General features: G+C 45.3%; 1 protein-coding gene across 2 annotated transcripts in view; it reads left to right on the top strand.

The window, feature by feature from the left end:
• Positions 1–12,184, top strand: part of LOC119124992 (A disintegrin and metalloproteinase with thrombospondin motifs 20) — a 66,513-nt gene that overhangs the window by 9,559 nt on the left and 44,770 nt on the right. The window contains exons 1-3 of one of the 2 annotated variants that reach the window (XM_037255399.1): positions 5,063–5,736; positions 5,801–6,150; positions 9,916–10,078. In XM_037255399.1, coding sequence (XP_037111294.1) covers positions 5,646–5,736; positions 5,801–6,150; positions 9,916–10,078 — 604 coding nt within the window. In that variant the 5' untranslated portion in view covers positions 5,063–5,645. Of the gene's footprint in view, positions 1–5,062; positions 5,737–5,800; positions 6,151–9,915; positions 10,079–12,184 lie in introns of those variants that run through there. The other variant, XM_037255400.1, reaches the window with a different exon arrangement.

Here is a 12,184-nt window from a genome sequence, read left to right as displayed (position 1 = left end):
AAACTATTGTCTGTACAGTGACGGCTATATGGACAAAGTTTTCATTGAATTCCACCTAGCAACAGTTTAGAAACAGGAATCGGGGCAATTTAGTATGTATGGTATATTAATGTAGCAGTAGATCATTAAATTGTATCTACATTGCTAAAAACAATGTCATCTTCATGTTGACCTGTATTATTTTGGTTGCTAGTCATAAATAGTACACCAGTTGTCCTGCTCGGGGTCATTTGAGATGTAGCTATGGCTTATTACTGTGAGAATACGTACGTGAATAAGTAGGATACTATAATGACGAGGAATGTTGTTTGTGTGATGATATCATAAAAATTAGAAATGGTAATGAAATCCCTGAACTCATGGGAAGTGATGAGAATAAGTCACTGGGACGCTGCCACTGAATCTCTGCCAGTTTAAAAGTTCACGGCTGTTAATATCCCAAACACGAGGCAGCTGTCCACTGCACGGCTTACGCCACTTAACACGACGGACGGATTCTACACCGGGAAATGCAAACTAAAATGGGCAGACTACAACTTTACATTACTGTGAGGTTTCTCGCATTAGCAAGCTAGCCCGCGACTGGCTAGCTAGCTCTATGTCAACTGCGCTGTCCTCCAAACTCGCGTTGCCTAAACTTGAAATGTTTACTAAAGCAAATTATCCCAAATTCATCTCAAACATTCGGGTAACAAGAATTCCCTGGTGAAACCAAACCCTGGCAGGTGATCACATGACTTGTCGTGAGCGTAGTAGGGAATATTCCCGGCTCGGATCCACTCTTCGTGACAGTGATGTTTTATTTTAGGGTTTATGACTTTCCTCTCTTACATAGTGACTAATCTTTTTTAACTGTCATTGATACAGCCATACAATATATCTATTTTTTTTATAAACGGCATCGCATCGTCTCCCGTTTAAACCCATCCCTTAACCCAAACACATGCCCTCACGCTGAGCCCCTATTAGCCGAGCAAATATAAATAGAGAACATATGGTATGGGGCAGAAAAAAAAAAGCATTAGCTCAGAGCCCACAAATTACACCGGGGAGTTAGTAATAATAGTGTATAGTACATGCAGGATCATGCTGTTAAAAGTTTTTAGTGACAGACGGTACACATGTGGTGTTAAAGGCTTGAAAGTGGCTTCTAAGTAGCTATCAGCAGGTATTAGCTAATGAATCTTGAGCAAACATTGGAGTGGAGTAGCTCCGCTGAGGTCAACCACGATCCGTCACACAATGCTGGTGAACGAGAAAAAAATCATAAAAATCAAAATAGATAGATCTGGAATTTAACTTCACTGTCTTGTTGATATGACAGTTGTTTTCAGTGGTTCTGCTTTTCATACGTGTTGCCAGGGACTTCTGGTTTCCATGGATCAGTTCATGTCAGACATGAGTCTCCGTCATGTGGCATCCCGCAGGGTTCTGCTCTTGGTACCATGTCGATCTGTAATTGATTTTTCCTTGTCGACACGTTATTAAAAGTCAGAGTGAAGCGACCAGGCGTCATTGGATTGGGTCACAGTCTGCTGCGTTTCTTGTCAGATCTCAACTTGGGAAGAGTTCTTCTAAAGGTTCCATTTTTATTTTGAAGTTCTTCACTCATTAATCCCGAGGGGAAATTTGAGTACGCTGGGGTCAAAGCTAATTCTGGAAAATTGTTTTTGTTTCTCAAATCTATAATTGCGGTCATTTACACCGACTACATAGAATAGTTGGAAATCGCCTATTATCTGTTTTTTGTTTTTGCCATTTTTAAAAAGGTCTAAAAGTTCTCTCTGTGTTTCCTTCATCTCCAATGCAAAATTGAAACCACTAGGTCGGTTATGATGTCATGGTCTTACAGTACTCATGCTGTCAAAAATGTTTTTTCCCCCTTACTCTCCGTAAACAGTAATCTTCTTCATTATTTGACCATCATGTGATGATTCATCGCCGAGATGGCAGCACTGCCGCTTTGACCTTGTTTTATTGCCGTCTGCGGGGCTCTGACAGACACTAGCTTGCTCTATGGGAGCAGGAAAAGAGGTTGATGGACTACTGTGTTTAAAGACCACAGAGGAATCCTGCTGCTTATGAAGTCTCGTTGCGGCATTGGGAGGGGGGAAGCGGAAGCGTCTTTAGCGGGTGTTGGGGTGCGGGAGGGGGCGAAGCTTAATCTGCAATGCAAGCCAACACAAGTCTCAGGTGGCCGAACTCCTTGATCACCGCACCATGAGAGCCACCTGAACGGACCAAGGAAGGGGTCTAGGGGGGGAGTTGTGGTATGGTTTGTTATGGTAACTTCTAGACTGATGGCGCTGTCTCCACCTCAGTGATTTCCATTCATGCTGATCCTCAGATGGTCCAAACTTGTGACACCAAGTCGCTTAAGATACCGTCTAATACTGCAGTTGCGATAAACCAGAATGGTTAAGATGATGTGATTGTCAAACAAAACGTTTTGAGATTACGAGATTGCTTAGCGAGGTTATTAAAGGCGAGATTCCGATGTGTATCAGGCGGTATGGATCCCTAACCCATTGAACCGCGAGAGTGAGAGTTGTTACATTGGTTGACTTTTGTCTTCCTAAAAGTTTGGGACTGAACAGGTGCACATCTTCAGGAAGATCCCAAATTAATGACGAGGTTTAGCCCAGTGCCATTTTCGGCTTTAGCTGTCAAAAGTCCAAAAGAAGACCCAGAAGGCTCAATTCAATTCAACATTTTACCCATTGTAAGCCTACGTAGAGGATTGCACAATACACCCTCCTATATGAGATCCAGAGATGCTTAACACGTGAGAACCTCGGACCTCCTTCACCCAAAACACTGACTTTCCAGTTTCTAGTAATTTGAGCTTTCTTTCGAGCAATGACCTCAGCCCGAGAATGATGAAGGCTGTGTTTGCCACATCTGTGAGAGAAATTGATGCGTTTCCCCCAACTCAACAGGGACCGAGTTGGTATTTGCACAACTCGCAGCCATTAGTCCGTAATCCGCATTACCAAAACAGCTCGGACCTTTTGTACCAAGGGCTCGTTCCCAATTGGAGGATTCCGAGAAAGTTTATTATAAACACACAAGACAAAAACCCTGGAGAAGAGTGCAGTCACAGATGAGCGTACTGATAGGCACAACAATCCAAACAAGCTTGACTGGGCTCACATGGTTTACTTTAAAGTATGCCACGGGGGATGTAAACTCGTTAGTAAGAACAGGTATGAAGCTCAAATGATGGTTGAAGTCCTTGGCACCTGTTTGCTGTACGGAATCTAAAGAGTCAACATCCCCGCAGTGCTTATTATGCTTGACATGCCGCACATTTGGAACAGCCCTTCAACCCCCAACCTTTCATTATTGTCGAGAAGAACCCAAGTATATGCAAACTGTTGGATCTGTCCAGAATTCGAATGGATTCTTTCTCGGCGAATGGTCTACCGACTCTTTGGTTTTCTAAGAATCTTGCGATTTGCAGGTGGTAAGCTAGCAACTGTAATTTTGTCGTAATTGTCTAGTTTAGTGGCATTCAGCGGCGTCACTCAGTGTGTGGCGGGCCTGAGGGTGGTCCATCGCGTGGGACGCCATACTGAAGCGTTCACAATCCAATGACAACCATGTACATCATATTTTGGTTTATTCTAGGAACAATAATTTACAGCCAAGTACATATTTCCAAAAATCAAAACAGACCACAAACCACTGGTTTAGACCGCTTCAGCATCAGAAACATAAATCTATCTTTTCCACAGTCATTGTAGTATGTTGTTGAATATCTTGCGTGGATTTATTTCGAATGTCCGTGTCGGAGGGATGGTCAGGTCGTCTTCATGACAATAGCTACTTCGAATGAGTGGTGATGAAAGTCAACGTGGGATTTATCTTCTCAATAGCAGACGATGATACTTATTACAGATCTAAAACATTCTCATCGGGTTAGAGTGAGCAAGTCCGTGTTTGAACCGTTACCAGGTGTGTCTCCGTTGGGGGGGGTTCCGTTTTTATAAAGCAGATGTTTATGAAACGACGCCAGATCTTCATCTTCTATGAATGGGTAAACTTTTTCAGATGGGAAACCCTTTCGCAAGGAATTGAGGATTACATCAGTCGGCAAGAAATCACAGCAGCCGTAGCTGACGCCATCCGATTGGACGATATGAGGCTATGCAATATCTTCCGATCTCGTAATTGCTATAGCCGCCGAAAAATTTCATTTCAGAGCTAAGCAGTAGAAGGTCGATGGATGGATGGATGGATGGATGGATGGACTTCAAAGACCGATTGGAATACTGTCACACTTTGTACTGCTAATTAAAGTTTGACCGTGTCAGGATTTTATCTGTCACATTCTTTTTTGTTTTGAGGAGAAAAAAAAGGAACACCATGGGCCTGCTTTGTGCGCCAGGAAGCTTAGCATCCCCCAAAAAAAAAAAAAAATCTGGTGAGCCCGGCGAATCCAATGAGTCACAATGCTGGCTGTTCAAAAAGATGTGAAAGACAAAAGTGCTTTTCATATGTCCATCGACTTTGCATAAGACTTCAACGCGACCAAAATGATTAACGACAAGCTGAGTGCCTCGTGGTGATCGAGTGAGTCGACTTCCTCTGGCAGGCGACAGTGAACGATGGCTCCACGATGCCTTCCGCTCTCTTTGTTTCCTTTTGCCTTTTGATTGGCTCCCTTTTCCCACAAGTGATGATTCCAACTGGCATAATAGCAAAATGTGTGAAAAAAAAATATCAGTCCCCGATCTTTAGATTTTCACTGTATGCAGAGAATACAAATGGCAGAAATGATGCTCGGACGATATCTACATTTTCCCAAAGATATAATTTGGCTGAATTTTATCGGTCCACAGACAGATTCTAAGTTTTGTGTTTGCCAGTCACATTTCATTAAAAAATACTATCCCATCAATTGACACTGAATGGCGTTGGTTGTGTTCACACCCACAACAGCGCAATCTGCCCTTTTTTTTTCAACACGCCAGTTTGTGTGTCGCTGTCAAATTACCAACAACCTGGTCAGTAACACTTTGAACAAGTCATGCTATCAACGTAACATCGACTCGCTTACCACTTGCACCATTTATTGCATCAATATTGTCATTGGATTTGTATACATGCAGTCCACAAGGCTGGACTTAACGCATGGAGCTCTTCTCTCTCTGTCTCACCATTAGCTCTGTGGGGCCGGAGGGGGCGTTGCTTCCCGGGCTTTGGTGTGTGAGTTTGTGTATGTGTGTGTGCGCCTTGAGCTTGCACAGGGTGGTCGAGGAGGGGATGGCTGAGGGAAAGCATACTTGGCACCGCTCCCTCTTTTCAGCCGACACTCTCTAGTTAGTTTGCAGCGGGCGGCTAACTCCCTGCAAGGGGGGAAAGACAAGTGTGTGTATGTGTGCGTGTGTGTATTTGCGGGGGGGGTGGGATGCATGTGTCATAAATAAATAGTCTGGGCTGCTACTTTTTTGGAGTGGGGGGGGCAATGCGATGAGGCGCGCGCACGACGCGGGTCTTGCGCTGCAGCGAAGAGCCTCCTTCGATCCGGCGACCTGCCGCTGCTGACAAGCCGGCCGGCCTGGGGGGACGGACGAGGGGAGAGGGAGCAGGGGGGAGAGCTCGACGAAGGGGCCGCCGCGGACAGCACCGCCGTGGGAACCATGCAGTGTGCAATTTGGCTGGTGGGACTCGCGTGTCATCTGTCAGCGCTTGTGCGGCTCGCCGCGCAGTACCGGTTGCATCCGAAACAAGGTAGGCCGGCTTGCAACTTGGAGAAAACCTCGGTGACAACTCTGTTGTCCACTTTGCCTTGCAGAAGTCTTCATCAAGCAGCTGTCATCGTACGAAATCACCAGCCCGCTGCGGGTCAATGACTTCGGAGAGTCCTTCCCGCACACGTTGCACTACAGGCGCAGACGCAGAAGTTTAAACGACGAGCTGTCCGCGCCGCGGCTCCACTACCGGATCGACGCGTTCGGACAACGCTTCCACCTCAACCTGAGCGCGCACTCGGACTTCATCGCGCCCGCCTACGCGGTCACACACTTTGGAGCGGCCGACGAGAGTCAGTCGGAAGAAGTCGCGGACATGCGCCACTGCTTCTTCCGAGGACACGTCAACTCCCGGGAGGAGCAACCGGCGGTGTTCAGCCTGTGCACCGGCCTGGTGAGTACCCACCGAGCACCCCCCCGTCCTCCCTCTCGCTGCAACCCCGTTTGCACCCATCCGTGTCGCCTATAAAGCTGCAGTCTAGCGCAAGTTTTGCAATGCGGGTTGCCAAGTCAAGAGAATTTGTTATGCCTGACATTATACATCTGTGGCATAAATATATGAACAAATAGATTTGCAAAAGTTTGGACCAGTTAAGATAATAATGTTGGGACTTACCATTAGAGATGATTCGATTTTTACTGCTGTAAATTGCGATAGTGGTTTGCATGTATGGCTCACAGTTAAGAGGGCTTGAATTTGTGCTTGTATGATTTTGTTGGTTTCGCCTATGACAGATAGGGACTCTGTGTGTTGTCGCATCCTTCCACGTGGCCAAAACAAGTAATTGTTTAATTCAAGATCTTCTTTAGTTGTGAGCGGTTCTGGTCCAGGGTGTGCCCTGCCTCATGTCATCTGTGACACTAATGACAAGCACTCGACAGAGCGGCTTGATGGAGTCGTGGGCTGCACGCCCGGCTCACGGTCAAGAGGTCCCGGCCGGGTTTGTGTAGCACTTGCACACTGTCATGTGACTTGTTTGTGGTTTCACCAATGATATTGTTCGATGTTGCTGATTTTGCTTCGGATGCAGGATTTTGCTTAGCTTGCATAGTGACACGAGAAGTACCATAACATAATGTTCAAGTCGTTCGTAACTGAGCCTTGTTATCTTTGCAGATAAATAATTTCAGGTTATTATTAATATATTGGTTCATCATGACTTTCCTGGCCCAATATAAGTTGCTGGGGTTACTAGTGCCGGGATACTGTTGGAGAGAATGTGAGAAGCAATGAAGGGAGATGACTTCATGGGTCACATAAGGCCCAGAGGCATGGCGGTTTTGACCCCTGCCACTCCCACCGGATTCTGGCGCGGGGGACTGTTTGGCGGGACAGTAATAACCCCCGGGGCAGAATCGCTATCGGTGACATAATCCTTATTTTAGATGGCCGCGCCTTGTACTGTACCAGGATGGTGAATATATAAAGTGTGCACATGTTTTTTTTTTTGTGTGATATAAAAAAGTAGATCAGGATGAATTATAATAAAAATACAGGTAACTGATTTTTTTTTTTTTCTTTTGGGAGGGGGCAAAATGTATTGAAATGCAAACAACCTGTAAAAGCTCAGCTGCAATGCTCCATCGACTGGCAGAAAAGAGCCACTCCATAAAGCTCTCCATCTCCATGTTTGCAAAGCAATTTAAAAGCTGAGGTTTGCCAAATCGATCAGGCTAATCAGCCTTTAATTGCACCCCTCTGCCTTGACTTTGATGAATGACTCGCTTATCCAAACATGTTTGCATCCTTTTTAAGCAATCTTTGTTGGTTATCCGCATCATCACTCATTGAGAATGACAGCACAATGGAGATGGCACCAGAGGCTATTGGGTCATAAATGTGTCCCTATCTGATCACTGGACCTTAATGGCCTGGGCCGCTTTTTTTTTTTTTTTTTTGTCAGGATGAGGTCATTAAGGAATAATTAAACCCTAAAACAAAGGAGTCATTCTGAGGTCCGAAAAGAAGCAGGTTCCCCTTTCCTCGCCCGGAGTTACTCAAAGCTGAGAAACGGCCGTGCCCGAGGACCATTTGGCCTTTTCGGAATGAGCCTTGAAAGAGAAGAAGCGACGTGAAGGACGAGCAGTTGGTAAAACCGCCGACCGGTTCGCACCGTGGGAAACGCTGGCTGTCGGGAGCCGGCATAAAAGAAGTGTGTGGCGAGTCAGGCCCGCTGACAAACGGGGCCATCGTCATTCCGACGCCCAGCGATGCGCCCCTGTGTAAAGATCACGCTGCCTGGGTGGGCGGGGCTACGCGCCACCTCGGCCTTGTAACCTCTTTTTCTGTTTTCCGTCATCCAAGCCAAAATTCAAGATAGTGTAAACTCAACTTAGTTCATAACAAGCAGTAGTTTATTTCTTCTAAAAAAGCGGCTTGAATCTGTTTACCGTCAAACTAAACAAGCGAATTAAGCCTTCACGTTGTGTATTTAAAACGTCACTTTGAATGTCCACCAGTTAAGTGTTTTGAGTCACGAGTATGGTCACAAAACAAATTCGACTTGTAAGTCAAAACTCAATTTTTTTTTCCCCCACGTCAAGCTTCAAACGGGACCCCCCCCCCCCCCCCCCCCCCCCCACCTCGTCTCCCTCCTCCTCCAGGCGTTGGTCCAGTTCAGCACTCACTGTTGAACAGCAACCTTTGTGTCCAGCCCAATTTTTTTCCCCCGTCTTTTTTTTTTGTGTGGAAACTCTGCCACCTCAATCCCACGCCCACCCTTTTACCCAAAATCCACGACTTCCTGTTTCTGCAGACGGAATCTTCCGATCGAAGTTAACTTGCCATAGATAGTGATTTACAAGATACAGGTAAACATCTACCACCACTTACTACGTATAAATCATTGATGCTCTTTAAATCGCGGCAGCAGACGGCAGTTGGGTTATTTAAGACTTCCCCCAAATGAGAATGACAAATGAAGCAAATAGCCTGAGGAGACCTTGACTTGATGCTGATCCTGACAACTGTTTACAAGGTCAAGCATGAGTGCAGCCAAAGATGCTTGTCATTACTGCCTTGACAAGGAGAAATCCAGAAGGACAAACAAGTCAACGTTTTTCCGCCGGCTCTCGGAGATTCATTGAGGAGTTGATAAGTTCGGCATGCTTCAACAATTTTATTTTGGGAGTGTAATTCTGGGTAAATAATGACAATGAAAATACAACTTCTATTTTATTTATTTATTTTCTTGTTGACTCCTGCACGAATGAAAAAAATAGTTTAATCATCTCTATCGTGTAACATTGCAGCCCCCAATGTTGACTTCCAGTTTCCATTTAGCATAAGCATCAAACCCAAGGCCCGGGGGCCCAAATACGGCCCTTGACATCATTTTATGTGGCCCGCGAATGTTTTTTTTTTTGCATCGACTTTGTGTCATTACTAAAATTACAAATTGTCCTCATTTTTTAATAAAAAAATAGAGACATAGCAATATTTGAACAGGTTTTACTAGTCCCTGATTTTAAAACTAGTTAGCTCAGCACTCAACCTATGTACTGTAGCACTCGAGGCACGTGGCGCTTTCGAGGATCCTTGTAGCAATCACCGTCTGCGCTAATCCTCCACCCTTTGAAAGACAGTCACGTTTTCCGTCTCCAAATCGCACCCCTCCTCTTTCTCTCCATCAAGTGTCACTTTGCTCGGACGACTGCGGAATAACGAGGCAAAGGAAACATTCCAGCGTGTGATATCCTGTTCAAGCGTGCGCATGATATGACCATGCAAACAGCGTTGTGCCTCATGGCTGAGTGAGCTAAGGCGCTTTGCGAGGTCCTGAGCTGCCAAATCAATATTAGCATTCCTCAATCCGTGTATGATGATGATGTAACTGCTGCCGGCAGGGAACTGTACGTTGTCAGTCAGAACTGCAACGGATAAGAATGTGTTTGTTACATCGTTCTTTCCGACAAGACTTGTCTGAGTCAGCATGTCAATCACAGACAAAAGTGACGCCTCGAGGGGGTCTGCGAGCTCGTAGACCGCAGCTATTGGAAGTATGGAAGCTAAGTGGAACCTGGAATGAGCAATATATTTTCAATTTTGATCCTTTTTATTCAGGGAATTAGTGTAAACAATCAGCTAGCAGACAAGGTAACCCTGGTGCTGATTGCTAATGCAAATCTATGCTAACCCTATACGCATTTTATTCTCCAGATGGGCACTTTCACAACACCGGACGGCGAATACTTCCTGGAGCCCCTCTTGAACGCCGAGGGGGAGGAGGAATACGACGACGAGCACCACAAACCCCATCTGGTCTATCGACACGAGAGGAGGCGCAACATCTCCAGCGACGGCGAGTCTTGTTCGGCCTCAGGTAACAGACGTCTTGCCCGTAACCGCCGTCTGGCTGACTTACCGCCTCATGACCTCGCCCTGAAATGTAAATTATACCCAGTCACAATTTGTCTTTCATTAAAGGGGAGTGTCCCGCCTGAAACGTAATCGCTTTAATTCGTAAAAGAGCTTGATCGCAGTCAATGTTTCTGCCAAAGTTCTTTATCTCAACTCAGTTTGGAAAGCTATTGGGTTGTGATGAGATGACGAACCAAAGGGGATTTTAGGATTTCGTCATGGCCTGAATGTTTCTATAGAAATCTTTGGGGAAAACAGATTACACTAGGCCTTTGATTTTGAAGGACAAAGTGGTCCGGCAGGTTTCCTCTCTGAACGGGTACAGACTCTAAAACAAATGCTGATTTTAAAATGAGGAAAGAAAGTAAAGACAACCACTGTGGCCAATGGTTGTCATCGATTTGCATAATTAAATGTCCAAATTCTATCTGTCGTGACCTCTTTTTGGGTGGTGAAGAGCCCTTGAAAAAAGGGCGACCGAGCGGAGTCCGGTCGCTGTTGTCATCCTAGCGAGAAGCTCGGCGGGCAGCCTTTGTTGGAGGGATGCAAATAAATCTTGTGTGTGCAAGCTGCTTCGTTGGCTTGTTGTCTCGAGCTGGGCCATTGTCACACGGCCGTGGTGGCTATTGTGTGCCTTGACAATTTAAAGAACTTGCACTGACCTCCTTCATATGCTTTGACTTTTCGGCCACTCGGTCTGTGTGCGGCAAACAGAGACGAGAAATGTAGATTGTCTCAATTGTGGCTATAGCACGTCTGCCTCCCTGGGAACGAGTCCTCGATTCAAATTTTGCTCGTGTGGCTTTTTTATCAGGATATATACGTATATATTAGGGGTGTGTTCGATATGAATGAAAGATGATTTGATACGTGACTACGGTACGATACGTGCCGCCTTGCCGTCTTGATGTAAAGACATCAGGCAGACAATACGCGAAGGGATTAAAGAGCCCGTGGAACTGGGCTAGCATTGACTGTGAAGTGTCCTGAGATGCGACTCTTCTGCCTTATCAGATAGGGCCCCTCTTCAGATGTGGCGATATAAAATAAGTTCTTTGAAGGCCACACGGAGCCAAAGTGAGCAGGCCCCTCCTGTCTTTGTAAGCCACGGAATACGCTACACGCTATCGCTAGCAGGCGACATGCAAACAGCGATTGTGTGACGCTCGACTTATACAACATCTCGAGCAGCGACTGTTTCTTGGTCTGCTTCGTTCAGAAGTTCGTAGCATTTGTTAATGTGAAATACTAACGGAGAAAGAGCCACATGCTAAGCTAATAATCACGTGTATGCGTTTTAGTCATATCTTGCCCTCAGTCATCCATATGTTTGTCTTCATAAATGTCATACCAGAGCAAAGACGTGGCAACGGGCTACGCTAACGTTAACGGTCCAGAGCAAAGAAACAGCCACATGCTAAGCTAACAAACTTGTTTGCTTTGGTCATTTCTTGCCTTATGTTTTGAAAAATCACAAGTGACCAAAAGTATGAAGAAAAGGTCTGTAAACTTGTCTGTGAAATTATTTCATTTAGTCATTTTCTAACATTGTAGCCACTAAAATGGTAATCACCATAAAAGCAACAAGTTACTATTCAAATTATGTTCATTGTACAACATTTTACCTGTTGGTCCATAAACTGTTTACGCATTCTCCTTTTATTGCAAATCAGATTTATCTCATCTCATCTCACAAATGATGTGCCAGAGAATTGGCATCGTGGTCTTTTTGGAGAAGCAATAGAAACTCTCATATTGTGGGGGGTCAGTCCCCTTGTCTTTTTATTCCCCCTCTTCCCACTTTACGTCTCTGTGAAGAGGACCCTGGTACTAAATTATAATTGGTAGCTGCTGTGTGAAAGTTGAATGGTCCGGTGGGCTTTGGACTTTGAAGTGCTTTTAAAGAGGAGTTTACTATTTGAAAGATGGATAATAATGAGGGGAATGGGAGTGGGGGGGGGCAGGAGGTTGCCTTTTGCAACTATCATTGCCCAAGTACTCACAACATCTTTCTTTTTAATGTCTTCTAGAGTGAAACATCTTTTTGTATCAGACCAAGATGAAATGG

The sequence above is a fragment of the Syngnathus acus genome, chromosome 6 (assembly GCF_901709675.1).
Source record: "Syngnathus acus chromosome 6, fSynAcu1.2, whole genome shotgun sequence".
NCBI lineage: Eukaryota > Metazoa > Chordata > Actinopteri > Syngnathiformes > Syngnathidae > Syngnathus > Syngnathus acus.
Note: the sequence above shows the minus strand (reverse complement) of the source record. Positions and strands in the feature narration are given on the sequence as shown.